Source organism: Pseudophryne corroboree, chromosome 3, assembly GCF_028390025.1.
Source record: "Pseudophryne corroboree isolate aPseCor3 chromosome 3, aPseCor3.hap2, whole genome shotgun sequence".
Classification (NCBI taxonomy): Eukaryota; Metazoa; Chordata; class Amphibia; order Anura; family Myobatrachidae; genus Pseudophryne; species Pseudophryne corroboree.
Window position 1 is genome coordinate 743,610,127 of NC_086446.1, and position 18,843 is coordinate 743,628,969.

The 18,843-nt window shown below is 48.6% G+C and overlaps 1 protein-coding gene across 6 annotated transcripts in view; it reads right to left on the reverse strand.

Annotated features, from left to right (window-relative positions):
• R3HCC1L (R3H domain and coiled-coil containing 1 like) overlaps positions 1 to 18,394 on the reverse strand; it is a 201,581-nt gene extending 183,187 nt beyond the window's left edge. For 3 of the 6 annotated variants that reach the window (XM_063962297.1, XM_063962299.1, XM_063962298.1), the window contains exons 1-2: positions 18,218 to 18,394; positions 16,328 to 16,458 (exon numbers count right to left, since the gene is read on the reverse strand). In XM_063962297.1, coding sequence (XP_063818367.1) covers positions 16,328 to 16,339 — 12 coding nt within the window. In that variant the 5' untranslated portion in view covers positions 16,340 to 16,458; positions 18,218 to 18,394. Of the gene's footprint in view, positions 1 to 16,327; positions 16,459 to 17,995 lie in introns of all 6 variants that reach the window. The other 3 variants (XM_063962295.1, XM_063962296.1, XM_063962300.1) reach the window with 3 other exon arrangements.
• Between the last annotated feature and the right edge of the window lie 449 nt (positions 18,395 to 18,843).

The window sequence follows — 18,843 nt, forward strand, 5'->3', positions numbered from 1 at the left end:
AGATAGTGCTACTCCGACCTCCAACTGTTCCCTGGACTATGCCCTTATCAGGAGATCGTCCAAGTAAGGGATAATTAAGACGCCTTTTCTTCGAAGAAGAATCATCATTTCGGCCATTACCTTGGTAAAGACCCGGGGTGCCGTGGACAATCCAAACGGCAGCGTCTGAAACTGATAGTGACAGTTCTGCACCACGAACCTGAGGTACCCTTAGTGAGAAGGGCAAATTTGGGACATAGAGGTAAGCATCCCTGATGTCCCGGGACACTATATAGTCCCCTTCTTCCTGGTTCGTTATCACTGTTCTGAGTGACTCCATCTTGATTTGAACCTTTGTAAGTGTTCAAAAAAAATTTTTTAGAATAAGTCTCACCTAGCCTTCTGGCTTCAGTACCACAATATAGTGTGGAATAATACCCCTTTTCTTGTAGTAGGAGGGGTAATTTAATTATCACCTGCTGGGAATACAGCTTGTGAATTTTTTCCCATACTGCCTCCTTGTCGGAGGGAGACCTTGGTAAAGCAGACTTCAGGAGCCTGCGAAGGGGAAACGTCTCGACATTCCAATCTGTACCCCTGGGATACTACTTGTAGGATCCAGGGGTCCTGTACGGTCTCAGCGCCATGCTGAGAACTTGTCAGAAGCGGTGGAACGCTTCTGTTCCTGGGAATGGGCTGCCTGCTGCAGTCTTCTTCCCTTTCCTCTATCCCTGGGCAGATATTATCTTATAGGGACGAGAGGACCGAGGCTGAAAAGACGGCGTCTTTTTCTGCAGAGATGTGACTTAGGGTAAAAAACGGTGGATTTTCCAGCAGTTGCCGTGGCCACCAGGTCCGATGGACCGACCCCAAATAACTCCTCTTCCTTTATACGGCAATACACCTTTGTGCCGTTTGGAATCTGCATCACCTGACCACTGTCGTGTCCATAACATCTTCTGGCAGTTATGGACATCGCATTTACTCATGATGCCAGAGTGCAAATATCCCTCTGTGCATCTCGCATATATAGAAATGCATCCTTTAAATGCTCTTTAGTCAATAAAATACTGTCCCTGTCAAGGGTATCAATATTTTTAGTCAGGGAATCCGACCAAGCCACCCCAGCTCTGCACATCCAGGCTGAGGCGATCGCTGGTCGCAGTATAACACCAGTATGTGTGTATATACTTTTTATGATATTTTCCAGCCTCCTGTCAGCTGGTCCTTGAGGACGGCCCTATCTATAGACGGTACCGCCACTTGTTTTGATAAGCGTGTGAGCGCCTTATCCACCTTAAGGGGTGTTTCCCAACGCGCCCTAACTTCTGGCGGGAAAGGGTATACCGCCCCTAATTTTCTATCGGGGGGAACCCACGCATCATCACACACTTTATTTAATTTATCTGATTCAGGAAAAACTATGGTAGTTTTTTCACATCCCACATAATACCCTCTTTTGTGGTACTTGTAGTATCAGAAATATGTAACACCTCCTTCATTGCCTTTAACGTGTGGCCCTAATAAGGAATACGTTTGTTTATTCACCGTCGACACTGGATTCAGTGTCCCTGTCTGTGTCTGTGTCGACCGACTAAAGTAAACGGGCGTTTTAAAACCCCTGACGGTGTTTTTGAGACGTCTGGACCGGTACTAATTGTTTGTCGGCCGTCTCATGTCGTCAACCGACCTTGCAGCGTGTTGACATTATCACGTAATTTCCTAAATAAGCCATCCATTCCGGTGTCGACTCCCTAGAGAGTGACATCACCATTACAGGCAATTGCTCCGCCTCCTCACCAACATCGTCCTCCTATATGTCGACACACACGTACCGACACACAGCACACACACAGGGAATGCTCTGATAGAGGACAGGACCCACTAGCCCTTTGGAGAGACAGAGGGAGAGTTTGCCAGCACACACCAAAAACGCTATAATTATATAGGGACAACCTTATATAAGTGTTTTCCCTTATAGCATCTTAATATATAAGCATATCGCCAAATTAGTGCCCCCCCTCTCTGTTTTAACCCTGTTTCTGTAGTGCAGTGCAGGGGAGAGCCTGGGAGCCTTCCCTCCAGCCTTTCTGTGAGGGAAAATGGCGCTGTGTGCTGAGGAGATAGGCCCCGCCCCTTTTTCGGCGGCCTCGTCTCCCGCTCTTAACGGATTCTGGCAGGGGTTAAATATCTCCATATAGCCTCCGGAGGCTATATGTGAGGTATTTTTAGCCAAAATAGGTATTCATTTGCCTCCCAGGGCGCCCCCCTCCCAGCGCCCTGCACCCTCAGTGACTGCCGTGTGAAGTGTGCTGAGAGGAAAATGGCGCACAGCTGCAGTGCTGTGCGCTACCTTTAGAAGACTGAGGAGTCTTCTGCCGCCGATTCTGGACCTCTTCTTACTTCAGCATCTGCAAGGGGGCCGGCGGCAAGGCTCCGGTGACCATCCAGGCTGTACCTGTGATCGTCCCTCTGGAGCTGATGTCCAGTAGCCAAGAAGCCAATCCATCCTGCACGCAGGTGAGTTCACTTCTTCTCCCCTAAGTCCCTCGTTGCAGTGATCCTGTTGCCAGCAGGACTCACTGTAAAATAAAAAACCTAAGCTAAACTTTTCTAAGCAGCTCTTTAGGAGAGCCACCTAGATTGCACCCTTCTCGGCCGGGCACAAAAATCTAACTGGCTTGGAGGAGGGTCATAGGGGGAGGAGCCAGTGCACACCACCTGATCGGAAAGCTTTACTTTTGTGCCCTGTCTCCTGCGGAGCCGCTATCCCCTTGGTCCTTTCAGCATCCACTAGGACGATAGAGAAAATTATTTTATTTATATAGCGCTCTTTCTCCAACAGGACTCAAGGCGCTTTACAGATATCAAAAACAATGCACATGATACAGAGGATTTGAGTAATACAGCAATACATCAGCCACACAGACATAAAAGAAAACCTGAAGCACACAGAAAGCATAATGCAGGATTGGTGTAGGCATTTTGGGTAATAACTTCCAAGGGTTGAGTATTCCCCCCTCACAAGGTACCAAGTGCGGCAGCCATCTTGGGCGCTCAGCGTAGGATTACCCAGGGTGGAATAGACCACCCTTCGAAGAGATGACACAAAATGGGGGTGATTTCAGAGTCCTACAGTTCAGAGTAGGGTTCCATCAAAACCATCAGGCCTATGTATTTTTCATCCCATCCACAAGTGTACCATATGGGGCAGCCATGTTGGGCGCACTTTGAAGGTTACACTGTGGGAGGTGAGCCATACAAGGGCCAAGTTCATATATGGGAAAACTGACGCTTATGAAGTAGTATGATGTACCCTGTATGTAAAGCGCAATGGCAGGGTGTGCAATCAGTGGAGGTAAACATTACAGGAAAAACACGGTGGGGTGGAAGAGAGGAAGGAAGAAAAAAAAACACAACAATAGCAGGCAACTAGTGGCAGAAGTAGAATTGGGATAACATTATTTTGATAAGATCATAGTACGGGTGGGTAAGAGATTGTGGGGGGCACACTCAGGAGCAATGGGGATGTCCCTGCCGAGCCTGGTCCTGGTGCTCTCCCCCCACAGTTCCCTGTTCCTCTTGGGGGTTAGGCCCAGGGGCAGACTTGATGTTCTCAGCCAGAGAGGTGGTAAGCCTGGTCTTGGTGTTCTCATGTTTGAGGCGAGGAGAGGCCACATAATGATCCTGAGTTTTGTGGTTGCAACACAGTCCTTCTGTTAATTTGTAAGTTTGTTTGCCTTCTGTTTTCCTTCGGTTTAACACAGGTATAACACTGCTATTGATTTTAGCTGCCACTTCATATACTAGCCACTGCGGCGTCCTATAGGACTAGCGTCCTGTGCTATAATGAATAAATAAGTCTACAAACACATGTTCTATCTGATTACAACCCCCTCCCCCACACAGCAACCCTCCACCAAAAGGTGTTAATCACAACTAACAAATGTGAGGTCAGTAAACCCCAGTCAATCACTAAGTTTTTTACAGATTACAGATATTAAACCACTTAGAACAATTTTCTAAACTTTTAACCATGCATTGTAATGTGCAATAGTCTGCGGTATTTACCAAATATAACTTTAGCAAGAAAATAAGAATTTACTTACCGATAATTCTATTTCTCGTAGTCCGTAGTGGATGCTGGGAACTCCGTAAGGACCATGGGGAATAGCGGCTCCGCAGGAGACTGGGCACAAAAGTAAAAGCTTTAGGACTACCTGGTGTGCACTGGCTCCTCCCCCTATGACCCTCCTCCAAGCCTCAGTTAGGATACTGTGCCCGGACGAGCGTACACAATAAGGAAGGATTTTGAATCCTGGGTAAGACTCATACCAGCCACACCAATCACACCGTACAACCTGTGATCTGAACCCAGTTAACAGCATGATAACAGAGGAGCCTCTGAAAAGATGGCTCACAACAATAATAACCCGATTTTTGTAACAATAACTATGTACAAGTATTGCAGACAATCCGCACTTGGGATGGGCGCCCAGCATCCACTACGGACTACGAGAAATAGAATTATTGGTAAGTAAATTCTTATTTTCTCTGACGTCCTAGTGGATGCTGGGAACTCCGTAAGGACCATGGGGATTATACCAAAGCTCCCAAACGGGCGGGAGAGTGCGGATGACTCTGTAGCACCGAATGAGAGAACTCCAGGTCCTCCTCAGCCAGGGTATCAAATTTGTAGAATTTAGCAAACGTGTTTGCCCCTGACCAAGTAGCTGCTCGGCAGAGTTGTAAAGCCGAGACCCCTCGGGCAGCCGCCCAAGATGAGCCCACCTTCCTTGTGGAATGGGCTTTTACAGATTTTGGCTGTGGCAGGCCTGCCACAGAATGTGCAAGCTGAATTGTACTACAAATCCAACGAGCAATAGTTTGCTTAGAAGCAGGAGCACCCAGCTTGTTGGGTGCATACAGGATAAACAGCGAGTCAGATTTCCTGACTCCAGCCGTCCTGGAAACATATATTTTCAGGGCCCTGACTACGTCCAGCAACTTGGAATCCTCCAAGTCCCTAGTAGCCACAGGTACCACAATAGGCTGGTTCAAGTGAAACGCTGAAACCACCTTAGGGAGAAATTGAGGACGAGTCCTCAATTCTGCCCTGTCCGTATGAAAAATTAGGTAAGGGCTTTTATAGGATAAAGCCGCCAATTCTGAGACACGCCTGGCTGAAGCCAGGGCTAACAGCATTACCACTTTCCAAGTGAGATATTTTAAGTCTACAGTGGAGAGTGGTTCAAACCAATGTGATTTTAGGAACCCCAAAACTACATTGAGATCCCAAGGTGCCACTGGAGGCACAAAAGGAGGCTGTATATGCAGTACCCCCTTGACAAACGTCTGAACTTCAGGAACTGAAGCCAGTTCTTTCTGGAAGAAAATCGACAGGGCCAAAATTTGAACCTTAATGGACCCTAATTTTAGGCCCATAGACAGTCCTGTTTGCAGGAAATGCAGGAAACGACCCAGTTGAAATTCCTCTGTAGGGGCCTTCCTGGCCTCGCACCACGCAACATATTTACGCCAAATACGGTGATAATGCTGCACGGTTACATCCTTCCTGGCTTTGATCAGGGTAGGGATGACTTCATCCGGAATGCCTTTTTCCTTTAGGATCCGGCGTTCAACCGCCATGCCGTCAAACGCAGCCGCGGTAAGTCTTGGAACAGACAGGGTCCCTGCTGGAGCAGGTCCTTTCTTAGAGGTAGAGGCCACGGGTCCTCTGTGAGCATCTCTTGAAGTTCCGGGTACCAAGTCCTTCTTGGCCAATCCGGAGCCACGAGTATAGTCCTTACTCCTCTCCTTCTTATGATTCTCAGTACCTTGGGTATTAGAGGCAGAGGAGGGAACACATACACTGACTGGTACACCCACGGTGTTACCAGAGCGTCCACAGCTATTGCCTGAGGGTCCCTTGACCTGGCGCAATACCTGTCTAGTTTTTTGTTGAGGCGGGACGCCATCATGTCCACCTTTGGTTTTTCCCAACGGTTCACAATCATGTGGAAGACTTCTGGGTGAAGTCCCCACTCCCCCGGGTGGAGGTCGTGTCTGCTGAGGAAGTCTGCTTCCCAGTTGTCCACTCCCGGAATGAACACCGCTGACAGTGCTATCACATGATTTTCCGCCCAGCGGAGAATCCTTGCAACTTCTGTCATTGCCCTCCTGCTTCTCGTGCCGCCCTGTCTGTTTACGTGGGCGACTGCCGTGATGTTGTCTGACTGGATCAGCACCGGCTGACCTTGAAGCAGAGGTCTTGCTAGGCTTAGAGCATTGTAGATGGCCCTTAGCTCCAGGATATTTATGTGAAGTAATGTCTCCAGGCTTGACCACAAGCCCTGGAAATTTTTTCCCTGTGTGACTGCTCCCCAGCCCCTCAGGCTGGCATCCGTGGTCACCAGGACCCAGTCCTGAATGCCGAATCTGCGGCCCTCTAGAAGATGAGCACTCTGCAACCACCACAGGAGAGACACCCTTGTCCTTGGTGACAAGATTATCCGCTGATGCATCTGAAGATGCGACCCAGACCATTTGTCTAGCAGATCCCACTGGAAGGTTCTTGCGTGGAATCTGCTGAATGGGATTGCTTCGTAAGAAGCCACCATCTTTCCCAGGACCCTTGTGCATTGATGCACTGAGACTTGGCCTGGTTTTAGGAGATTTCTGACTAGTTCGGATAACTCCCTGGCTTTCTCCTCCGGGAGAAACACCTTTTTCTGGACTGTGTCCAGGATCATCCCTAGGAATAGAAGTCGTGTCGTCGGGATCAGCTGTGATTTTGGAATATTGAGAATCCAACCGTGCTGGCGCAGCACTATCTGAGATAGTGCTACCCCGACTTCCAACTGTTCCCTGGATCTTGCCCTTATCAGGAGATCGTCCAAGTAAGGGATAACTAAAACTCCCTTCCTTCGAAGGAGTATCATCATTTCGGCCATTACCTTGGTAAAGACCCGGGGTGCCGTGGACAATCCAAACGGCAGCGTCTGAAACTGATAGTGACAGTTCTGTACCACAAACCTGAGGTACCCTTGGTGAGAAGGATAAATTAGGACATGTAGGTAAGCATCTTTGATGTCCAGAGACACCATATAGTCCCCTTCTTCCAGGTTTGCAATCACTGCTCTGAGTGACTCCATCTTGAATTTGAACCTTTGTATGTAAGTGTTCAAGGATTTTAGGTTTAAAATTGGTCTCACCGAGCCGTCCGGCTTCGGTACCACAAATAGTGTGGAATAGTACCCCTTTCCCTGTTGTAGGAGGGGTACCTTGATTATCACATGCTGGGAATACAGCTTGTGAATGGCTTCCAATACTGCCTCCCTGTCTGAGGGAGACGTCGGTAAAGCAGACTTTAGAAAACGGCGAGGGGGAGACGTCTCGAATTCCAATTTGTACCCCTGAGATACCACTTGAAGGATCCAGGGGTCCACTTGCGAGTGGGCCCACTGCGCACTGAACTTCTTGAGACGGGCCCCCACCGTGCCTGAGTCCGCTTGTAAAGCCCCAGCGTCATGCTGAGGACTTTGCGGAGGCGGGAGAGGGCTTTTGTTCCTGGGAACTGGCTGTTTGTTGCAGCCTTTTCCCTCTCCCTCTGCCACGGGGCAGAAATGAGGCGCCTTTTGCCCGCTTGCCCTTATGGGGCCGAAAGGACTGCGCCTGATAATACGGCGTCTTCTTAGGTTGAGAAGCTACCTGGGGTAAAAATGTGGATTTTCCAGCAGTTGCCGTGGCTACCAGGTCTGATAGACCTACCCCAAATAACTCCTCCCCCTTATAAGGCAATACTTCCATGTGCCTTTTAGAATCCGCATCGCCTGACCACTGCCGCGTCCATAAACCTCTTCTTGCAGAAATGGACAGCGCGCTAACTCTTGATGCCAGTCGGCAAATATCCCTCTGTGCATCACGCATATATAGAAATGCATCCTTCAAATGCTCTATAGTCAGTAATATACTGTCCCTATCTAGGGTATCAATATTTTCAGTCAGGGAATCCGACCACGCCAGGCCCGCACTGCACATCCAGGCTGAGGCGATTGCTGGTCGCAGTATAACACCCGTGTGAGAGTATATACATTTTAGGATATTCTCCAGCTTTCTATCGGCAGGTTCCTTTAGGGTGGCCGTATCAGGAGAGGGTAGTGCTACCTGTTTAGACAAGCGTGTGAGCGCTTTATCCACCCTAGGGGGTGTTTCCCAACGTGCCCTATCCTCTGGCGGGAAAGGGTACGATGCCAATAACCTTTTAGGAATTATCAGTTTTTTATCGGGGGAAACCCACGCCTCATCACACACTTCATTTAATTCCTCGGATACAGGAAAAACTACAGGCAGTTTTTTCTCACCAAACATAATACCCTTTTTAGTGGTACTTGTATTATCAGAAATATGCAATACATTTTTCATTGCTTCAATCATGTAACGTCTGGCCCTAGTGGAAGTCACGTATGTCTCCTCATCATCGACACTGGAGTCAGTATCCGTGTCTGTGTCTGCCATTTGAGGTAACGGGCGTTTTAAAGCCCCTGATGGCGTTTGAGACCCCTGGACAGGCACAAGCTGAGTAGCCGGCTGTCTCATGTCGTCAACTGTCTGTCGTAAAGAGCTGACACTATCACGCAATTCCTTCCATAAGCTCATCCACTCAGGTGTCGACTCCCTAGGGGGTGACAACTGTATAATAGGCAATTGCTCCGCCTCCATCTCATTTTCCTCCTCAAACATGTCGACACAATCGTACCGACACACCGCACACACACAGGGAATGCTCTGATAGAGGACAGGACCCCACTAGCCCGTTGGGGAGACAGAGGGAGAGTATGCCAGCACACACCAGAGCGCTATATATAGACAGGAATACCACTATAAAATGTGCTTTTCCCTTTATAGCTGCTGTTAGTATCAAAACTGCGCCAAATTAGTGCCCCCCTCTCTTTTTTACCCTTTTCTGTAGTGCAGGACTGCAGGGGAGAGTCAGGGAGACGTCCTTCCAGCGGAGCTGTGATGGAAAATGGCGCCCGTGTGCCGAGGAGATAGGCTCCGCCCCCTTCTCGGCGGCCTTTTCTCCCGCTTTTTAGGTGAGTTCTGGCAGGGGTTAAAATACATCCATATAGCCCTGGGGGTTATATGTGGTGTATTTATGCCAGCCAAGGTGTTTTACATTGCTGCTCAGGGCGCCCCCCCCTAGCGCCCTGCACCCTCAGTGACCGGAGTGTGAAGTGTGCCTGAGTAACAATGGCGCACAGCTGCAGTGCTGTGCGCTACCTTGTTGAAGACTGATGTCTTCTGCCGACGATTTTTCCGGACCTCTTCTTGCTTCTGGCTCTGTAAGGGGGCCGGCGGCGCGGCTCTGGGACCGAGCTCCGAGGCTGGGCCTGTGTTCGGTCCCTCTGGAGCTAATGGTGTCCAGTAGCCTAAGAAGCCCAATCCACTCTGCACTTCAGGTGAGTTCGCTTCTTCTCCCCTTAGTCCCTCGATGCAGTGAGCCTGTTGCCAGCAGGTCTCACTGAAAATAAAAAACCTAAACTTAAACTTTCACTAAGAAGCTCAGGAGAGCCCCTAGTGTGCACCCTTCTCGGCCGGGCACAAAAATCTAACTGAGGCTTGGAGGAGGGCCATAGGGGGAGGAGCCAGTGCACACCAGGTAGTCCTAAAGCTTTTACTTTTGTGCCCAGTCTCCTGCGGAGCCGCTATTCCCCATGGTCCTTACGGAGTTCCCAGCATCCACTAGGACGTCAGAGAAAGTTGCAATAGTCTGCAGTAGTTACTGAATATAACTTTAGCAAGAAAGTTGCAATAGTCTGCAGTATTTACCGAATATAAGATTTCCCTTGAACCGCCTGGCAGCTTCCCGGGCGGCAGGATCGAATACGATACATCGTATGCGGTCCTTTTGCATTTGATGTATCGTATGCGATCCCAGCCATTCCTGCGGGATCCGACATATCTATAGTACAGTACTTACGAGCAAGGGGCTCCGATCGGATGCTCACGGCACCGTGCAATGGCTCAGATGTAAAGCACACGCGATTTGCCCGTTTTCATCCGGTATATCGTCCCGAAACGTCAAAATCGGATGAAATTGGGCAAAATCGCACTAGTGTATGGGCACCTTAAGGAACGCCAGTGTGTATGTAGTCTACACTGCGCATGAAAACGAATCCTGGCCATTTCTTCTCTGATTTTTAGTTTTGCCAAAGTACAGGAAGCAAGCTTAAAATACAGGACTGTCACTGACCTCATCCATTAACCATCATTTAAAATGAAAAGCCATGCGTAACTACAAAGGGTTTTCTCTATCGTCCTAAGTGGATGCTGGGGTTCCTGAAAGGACCATGGGGAATAGCGGCTCCGCAGGAGACAGGGCACAAAAAAGTAAAGCTTTTACCAGATCAGGTGGTGTGCACTGGCTCCTCCCCCTATGACCCTCCTCCAGACTCCAGTTAGATTTTGTGCCCGAACGAGAAGGGTGCAATCTAGGTGGCTCTCCTAAAGAGCTGCTTAGAGAAAGTTTAGCTTAGGTTTTTTACTTTACAGTGAGTCCTGCTGGCAACAGGATCACTGCAACGAGGGACTTAGGGGAGAAGTAGTGAACTCACCTGCGTGCAGAGTGGATTTGCTGCTTGGCTACTGGACACTAGCTCCAGAGGGACGATCACAGGTACAGCCTGGATGGTCACCGGAGCCGCGCCGCCGGCCCCCTTGCAGACGCTGAAGAGAGAAGAGGTCCAAAATCGGCGGCTGAAGACTCCTGAGTCTTCATAAAGGTAGCGCACAGCACTGCAGCTGTGCGCCATTTTCCTCTCAGCACACTTCACACAACAGTCACTGAGGGTGCAGAGCGCTGGGGGGGGCGCTCTGAGAGGCAAATAAAAACCTTATTAGAGGCAAAAAAATACCTCACATATAGCCCACAGAGGCTATATGGAGATATTTAACCCCTGCCTAACTTCAAAAATAGCGGGAGACGAGCCCGCCGAAAAAGGGGCGGGGCCTATCTCCTCAGCACACAGCGCCATTTTCTCTCACAGAAAAGCTGGAGAGAAGGCTCCCAGGCTCTCCCCTGCACTGCACTACAGAAACAGGGTTAAAACAGAGAGGGGGGGCACTGATTTTGGCGATATTGTATATATATATAAAAGATGCTATAAGGGAGAAACACTTATATAAGGTTGTCCCTATAAAATTATAGCGTTTTTGGTGTGTGCTGGCAGACTCTCCCTCTGTCTCCCCAAAGGGCTAGTGGGTCCTGTCCTCTGTCAGAGCATTCCCGGTGTGTGTGCTGTGTGTCGGTACGTGTGTGTCGACATGTATGAGGACGATGTTGGTGAGGAGGCGGAGAAATTGCCTGTAATGGGGATGTCACTCTCTAGGGAGTCGACACCGGAATGGATGGCTTATTTAGAGAATTACGTGAGAATGTCAACACGCTGCAAGGTCGGTTGACGACATGAGACGGCCGACAATCTATTAGGACCGGTCCAGGCGTCTCAGAAACACCGTCAGGGGTTTTAAAAAAACGCCCATTTACCTCAGTCGGTCGACACAGACACAGACACGGACACTGAATACAGTGTCGACGGTGAATAAACAAACGTATTTCTCATTAGGGCCACACGTTAAGGGCAATGAAGGAGGTGTTACGTGTTTCTGATACTACAAGTACCACAAGAAAGGGTATTATGTGGGAGTGAAAAAACTACCTGTAGTTTTTCCTGAATCAGATAAAATAAAATGAAGTGTGTGATGATGCGTAGGGTTACCCCGATAGCAAATATTGGCGTTATACCCTTTCCCGCCAGAAATTAGGGTACGTTGGGAAACACCCCTTAGGGTGATAAGGCGCTCACACGCTTATCAAGTGGCGTTACCGTCTCCAGATACGGCCGCCCTCAAGGAGCCAGCTGATAGGAAGCTGGAAAAATATCCTAAAAAGTATATACACACATACGGTGGTTATACTGCGACCAGCGATCGCCATCAGCCTGGAGATGCAGTGCTGGGTTGGCTTGGTCGGATTCCCTGACTGAAAATATTTTATTCATGTAGAGCATTTAATAGGATGCATTCTATATATATGTATGTGAGATGCACAGAGGGATATTTGCTCTCTGGCATCAAGATAAGTGCGTTGTCCATATCTCCCAGAAGATGTCAGGGACACGACAGTGGTCAGGTGATACAGATCCCATACGGCAGATGGAAGTATTGCTGTATAAAGGGAAGGAGTTATTTGGGGGTCGGTCCATCGGACCTGGGGACCACAGCAACAGCTGGGAAATCCAACCTTTTTTACCCCAAGTTACATCTCAGCTAAAAAAGACACCGTCTTTTCAGCCTCAATCTTTCCTTTCCCATGAGGGCATGCAGGCAAAAGGCCAGTCATATCTGCCCAGACATAGAGGTAAGGGAAGTAGACTGCAGCAGGCAGCCCCTTCCCAGGAAAAGAAGCCCTCCACCGCGTCTGCCAAGTCCTCAGCATGACGCTGGGGCCGTGCAAGCGGACTCAAGGTGGGGGGGTAGTCTCAAGAGTCTCAGGGCGCAGTGGGATCACTCGCAAGTTGACCCCTAGATCGTACGAGTATTATCCCAGGGGTAAAGATTGGAGAGTCGAGACATCTTCTCCTCGCAGGTTCCTGAAGTCTGCTTTACCAACGGCTCCCTCCGACAGGGAGGCAGCATTGGAAACAATTCACAAGCTGTATATCCAGCAGGTGATAATCAAAGTACCCCTCCTACGACAAGGAAAAGGGTATTATTTTTCCACACTATATTGTGGTACTGAAGCCAGACGGCTTGGTGACACATAGTCTAAATCTAAAATGTTTTGAACACTTACATAAAAGGTTCAAATCGAGATAAAGTCACTCAGAGCAGTGATAGCGAACCGGAAAAAAGGGGACTATATGGTTTCCCTGGACATCAAGGATTACCTCCATGTCCAAATTTTGTCCTTCTCATCAAGGGTACCTCTGGTTCGTGGTACAGAACTGTCAATATCAGTTTCAGACGATGCCGTTTGAATTATCCACGGCACCCCGGGCCTTTTTACCAAGGTAATGGCCGAAAAGATGTTTCTTCAAAGAAAAAAAAGGCATCTAAATTATCCCTTACTTGCACGACCTAAAAAGGGCAAGTCCCAGAGAACAGTTGGAGGTCGGAAGAGCACTATCTAAAGTAGTTCTTCGACGGCACGACTGGATTCTAAATATTCCAAGAATCGCAGCTGTTTTCCGACGATACGTCTGCTGTTCCTAGGGATGATTCTGGACACGGTTCAGAAAAAGGTTTTTCTTCCCGAGGAAAAAGCCAAGGAGTTATCCGACCTGTCAGGAACCTCCTAAAACCAGGAAAGGTGTCTGTACATCAATGCACAAGAGTCCTGGGAAAAATGGTGGCTTTTTACGAAGCAATTCCATTCGGCAGATTCCATGCAAGAATTTTCCAAAGGGATCTGTTGGACAAATGGTCAGGGTCGCATCCTCAGATGCACCTGCGAATAACCCTGTCGCCAAGGACAAGGGTATATCTTCTGTGGTGGTTGCAAAAGGCTCATCTATTGGAGGGCCGCAGATTCGGCATACAGGATTTGATCCTGGTGACCACGGACGCCAGCCTGAGAGGTTGGGGAGCAGTCACACAAGGAAGAAACTTCCAGGGGGTATGGACGAACCTGGAAAAGTCTCTTCACATAAACATTCTGGTACTAAGAGCAATCTAAAATGCTCTAAGCCAGGCGGAACCACTCCTGCAAGGAAAACCGGTGTTGATTCAGTCGGACAACATCACGGCGGTCGCCCATGTAAACAGACAGGGCGGCACAAGAAGCAGGAGTGCAATGGCAGAAGCTGCCAAGATTCTTCGCTGGGCGGAGAATCACGTAATAGCACTGTCAGCAGTGTTCTTCCCGGGCGTGTACAACTGGGAAGCAGATTTCCTCAGCAGACACGATATTCACCCGGGAGAGGGGGGTCTTCATCCAGAAGTCTTCCACATGCTAATAAACTGTTGGGAAAGACCAATGGTAGACATGATGGCGTCTCGCCTCAACAAGAAACTGGACAAGTATTGCGCCAGGTCAAGAGATCCACAGGCAATAGCTGTGGACGCACTGGTAACACCTTGGGTGTACAAATCAGTATATGTGTTTCCTCCTCTGCCTCTCATACCAAAGGTATTGAAGATTATACGGTGAGGAGGAGTAAGAACAATACTAGTGGCTCCGGATTGGCCAAGAAGGACTTGGTACCCGGAACTTCAAGAGTTGGTCACGGACGACCCGTGCCCTCTACTTCTGAGAAGGGACCTGCTACAACAGGGTCCCTGTCTCTTTCAAGACTTACCGCGGCTGCGTTTGACGGCATGGCGGTTGAACGCCAGATCCTAAAAGGGAAAGGCATTCCAGAAGAAGTCATTCCTACCTTGATTAAGGCAAGGAAGGAAGTCACCGCGAAACATTATCACCGCATTTGGCGAAAATATGTCGCGTGGTGCGAGGATCGGAGTGTTCCGACGGAGGAATTTCAACTGGGTCGTTTCCTACATTTCCTACAATCAGGATTGTCTATGGGTCTCAAATTGAGATCTATTAAGGTTCAAATTTCGGCCCTGTCAATATTCTTCCAAAAAGAATTGGCCTCAGTTCCTGAGGTACAGACTTTTGTTAAAGGAGTACTGCATATACAGCCGCCTGTGGTGCCTCCGGTGGCACCGTGGGATCTAAATGTAGTTTTAGATTTCCTCAAATCCCATTGGTTTGAACCATTGAAAAAGGTGGATTTTAAATATCTCACATGGAAAGTGACTATGTTACTGGCCCTGGCTTCCGCCAGGAGAGTATCTGAATTGGCGGCTTTATCTTATAAAAGCCCTTATCTAATCTTCCATTCGGATAGGGCAGAACTGAGGACTCGTCCGCATTTTCTCCCTAAGGTGGTATCAGCGTTTCACCTGAACCAACCTATTGTGGTGCCTGCGGCCACTGGCGACTTGGAGGACTCCAAGTTGTTGGACGTTGTCAGAGCCTTAAAAATATACATTTCAAGGACGGCTGAAGTCAGAAAATCTGACTCGCTGTTGATACTATATGCACCCAACAAGTTGGGTGCCCCTGCTTCTAAGCAGACGATTGCTCGTTGGAATTGTAACACAATTCAACTTGCTCATTCTGTGGCAGGCCTGCCACAGCCTAAATCTGTTAAGGCCCATTCCACAAGGAAGGTGGGCTCATCTTGGGCGGCTGCCCGAGGGGTCTCGGCATTACAATTCTGCCGAGCAGCTACGTGGTCGGGGGAAAAACACGTTTGTAAAATTCTACAAATTTGATACCCTGGCAAAAGAGGACTTGGAATTCTCTCATTCGGTGCTGCAGAGTCATCCGCACTCTCCCGCCCGTTTGGGAGCTTTGGTATAATCCCCATGGTCCTTTCAGGAACCCCAGCATCCACTTAGGACGATAGAGAAAATAAGAATTTACTTACCGATAATTCTATTTCTCGGAGTCCGTAGTGGATGCTGGGCGCCCATCCCAAGTGCGGATTATCTGCAATACTGTACATAGTTATTGTTAACAAATTCGGGTTATATTGTTAAGGAGCCATCTTTAAGAGGCTCTTTCTGTTATCATACTGTTAACTGGGTTTAGATCACAAGTTGTACGGTGTGATTGGTGTGGCTGGTATGAGTCTTACCCGGGATTCAAATTGCCTCCCTTATTGTGTACGCTCGTCCGGGCACAGTACCTAACTGGAGTCTGGAGGAGGGTCATAGGGGGAGGAGCCAGTGCACACCACCTGATCTGGTAAAAGCTTTACTTTTTTGTGCCCTGTCTCCTGCGGAGCCGCTATTCCCCATGGTCCTTTCAGGAACCCCAGCATCCACTACGGACTCCGAGAAATAGAATTATCGGTAAGTAAATTCTTATTTTAACCCACAACAAAATTATATGAATCCACAAATAGAAGAGGCTATCAGAGAGCAATGATGCAACTTGAAAACCCAGGCTACAGTACACGGCAGAAAGGAGCAATTTTCATCCACCCAATAATTATATCCCTAGCACAGCTATTTGATAAAGATCACGTTATGAAAATGTTCACAAGAGAACTGCTCGTGTTTCCTGTAACGCATCTACTCGGTATGCAGAATCATAACTCACAAATAGCAGACATAATAAAAGCCATATACAGGTATGTTATATAAACCAATACACAGTCTACAAACTTGTAAAACACTGCAGCGTATGCCGAGGCCATGTACGCAAACGTTAATAATAATGATGCATTTGCAATGAACACCTGTGACATTACTACAGCACAAATACACCTCTCACCTTTCTGCTCATCCAAGTCCCGTATTTGCCAGTCAGCGCAATACAGCTCGCACGATCTCTGAGCAATTTTTAATGGTTTCAACCCATCTATTCGGATTCCAGTTTAATTCATGACACGCGTATTATCCAACCTGTCAATGACAACAAATGGTACCACTGGATTTAGCATAGGATAGAGCAATCCGACAAACAGCGTGTAAGCTAGCAGCGATGGTATAATGGGATGTGGTGATGTGACCGCCGCTCGGGATCCCAACGGTCACCATGCCAACACTGCCGGTATAATATAAGTCATAGTGATTCACGCTAGGCTGTTTCAGCAGGGCGCCGCGCCCTGCCCAATTTTCTAAGGTCAAAATCCGCCCTGCACTTTCTGCGGCACCCTGTTAAAACAGCCGTCCGCTTCCTGCCCTCCCAGCGCGTAAAGATGCCGTGCGCATTCACGCTGTGGGAGAGAGCTTGGGGGAAGGCCAGCACCTCTGTAGGTGCTGGGCACGCCCCAAACAGTGACGCCGCCGGCCGCTCACCCCTGTAATAACGTCTGTGGGCCACCCTGCCCCCTTCAATGACGTATAATGGCTACAGCCCCTATTTTACACGGCAACACCCCCTTTTTGGATGCGCTTGCAGTGCGGTGTGAAAGGGTCAGTCCTGAATTCCCGGGTTGCCAGACCCAGTAATTCAACCCGAGAATAAAGAAGGGTTATTCCAGGGCTATTACCGGAAAAGGTGCAGTGTGAACGGTTTTCCCAGGTTGATGCGACGCGGTACCCGTTCACTGCATAGGGAGAAGCGGCACAGAGATGATCTCATCTCCTATCGCAGTACCCGCCTCCGATGACGTCGGCGTCCCCGCCCCCGATAGCAACCCGACAAATTGACGAGTCGAGAAGCCAATTCTCAGTGTCCAATGCCGTGTCGCACTCGGGAAGGACCCGTTTCCAATTTTCGGGTGTGACCCCACATTTGCGATCTGAAAGTGGTATAAAAGTATAGAGAACAGTCCAAAACCACACTAAATCTCAGGGAGGGAAAAATTAAAAAACACAAGGCCAGATTTAGATTTTTGGAAGACGGTGGTGGGTGCAGTCTAGCTCAAATCTAATTGCAGTGAAAAAATAAATAAAATAGTGCTGCAATTCATCGCGGTGTGGTTGTGACGGATGCAAATTTGTACCTTTTTAAGTTAGATTTGTAAAAAATGATAAAGGAGATTGGTGTACACCTAAGGGGGTATACTTAGTATTATTTTGGGGATAGCCTCCTAAAATACCGTTTTTTCGGATGTGTTAGCCATTGTAGCTAGGATACTACATTAGCACAAATTGGTCAGAATAGATATATCCAAAGGATCCTACTCCAAGCGCCTCCGCTTACACATGTGCAGTAGCTGTGCCTGGACGCAAACTCGTCAGTAAACTGGGATAGCGTAAGTAATTTGATTGCCGTCTGTCGCAGCAATAACAAATTAATTATCGGCAGAATAACTTTAGCACGTCTTGCATGGACACAGACACCTATCAGGGCCCTGTGTTTAATACATTCCCCCAATAATACATTTCTTATTGCTGCAATACGCGTCTATAAATGATCATTATTTGGGATTAAAAGCTATTAAAGGTAAATATGAGCCCCAGGAGTCCCCAACACTAACTGCCCCGCACTTACATGCTGCAGGGCAAGTAGCTGAGCAGCTCACTGACCATCAACCCCAGGAAGGCAGATTAGCAGCTCCTTGTGACCCCGGACTCCTGTTTACACCCTAATGTCAGAGAGGAGCATATAATGTCCCATGTTGGGGGAGATGGAAAGCTGCAAAGCATTCTGGGACTTGTAGTGCCCCCGCCGCCACTAGTGAGCCACAGGTGGCACAACTTCCGCCCCTCAGACCTGCGGCAGCGACGATCCTCAGTGACCAGCAGGGTGGCGAGCTGAGGCGGTGATGATCCCGATGTTCAGGTCACATGACTGACAGTTTCTCCTCTCGTCACTCGCTACTCCGGGACTCCGCAGCCGCCGCCGCGTTCTGCCTGCTCCCGGGTCACGTGATGTTGTTACTCACACAGCCACAGGCTGCAACTACAGGGCGCCGGCGGGGACAAGATTACACGTATAGCGCATTTTCTATATTTGGTGTTTTACTGTTTTATCTCGAAATTAGGTGAAAATACCACGCCATGTGACTATGGCCGATACATGTATCCTTCACTGATGCTGTAAGATCGAAAAAGTCTCATAGGTTTAGCCAGGCTCCTCTTGTGTACCCCTAGGCACAGTATGGGACTGCAGTGTAGTGTAGCCAATAGTCATATTGGCTTCAGTTCTCCTAGGGGAATATTTATTAATGACAGAGAGACTTGCCCACTTTTCCGGGAGTGCGATGACGTGTTATCGATCGCATCGGTTCTCATTCAGCAACCAGTAGTGCAGTGTTGCACGAGTGCAAGCGGCCATTAGGCCTAATTCAGACCTGATCGCAGCAGCAAATTTGTTAGCAGTTGGATAAAACCATGGCC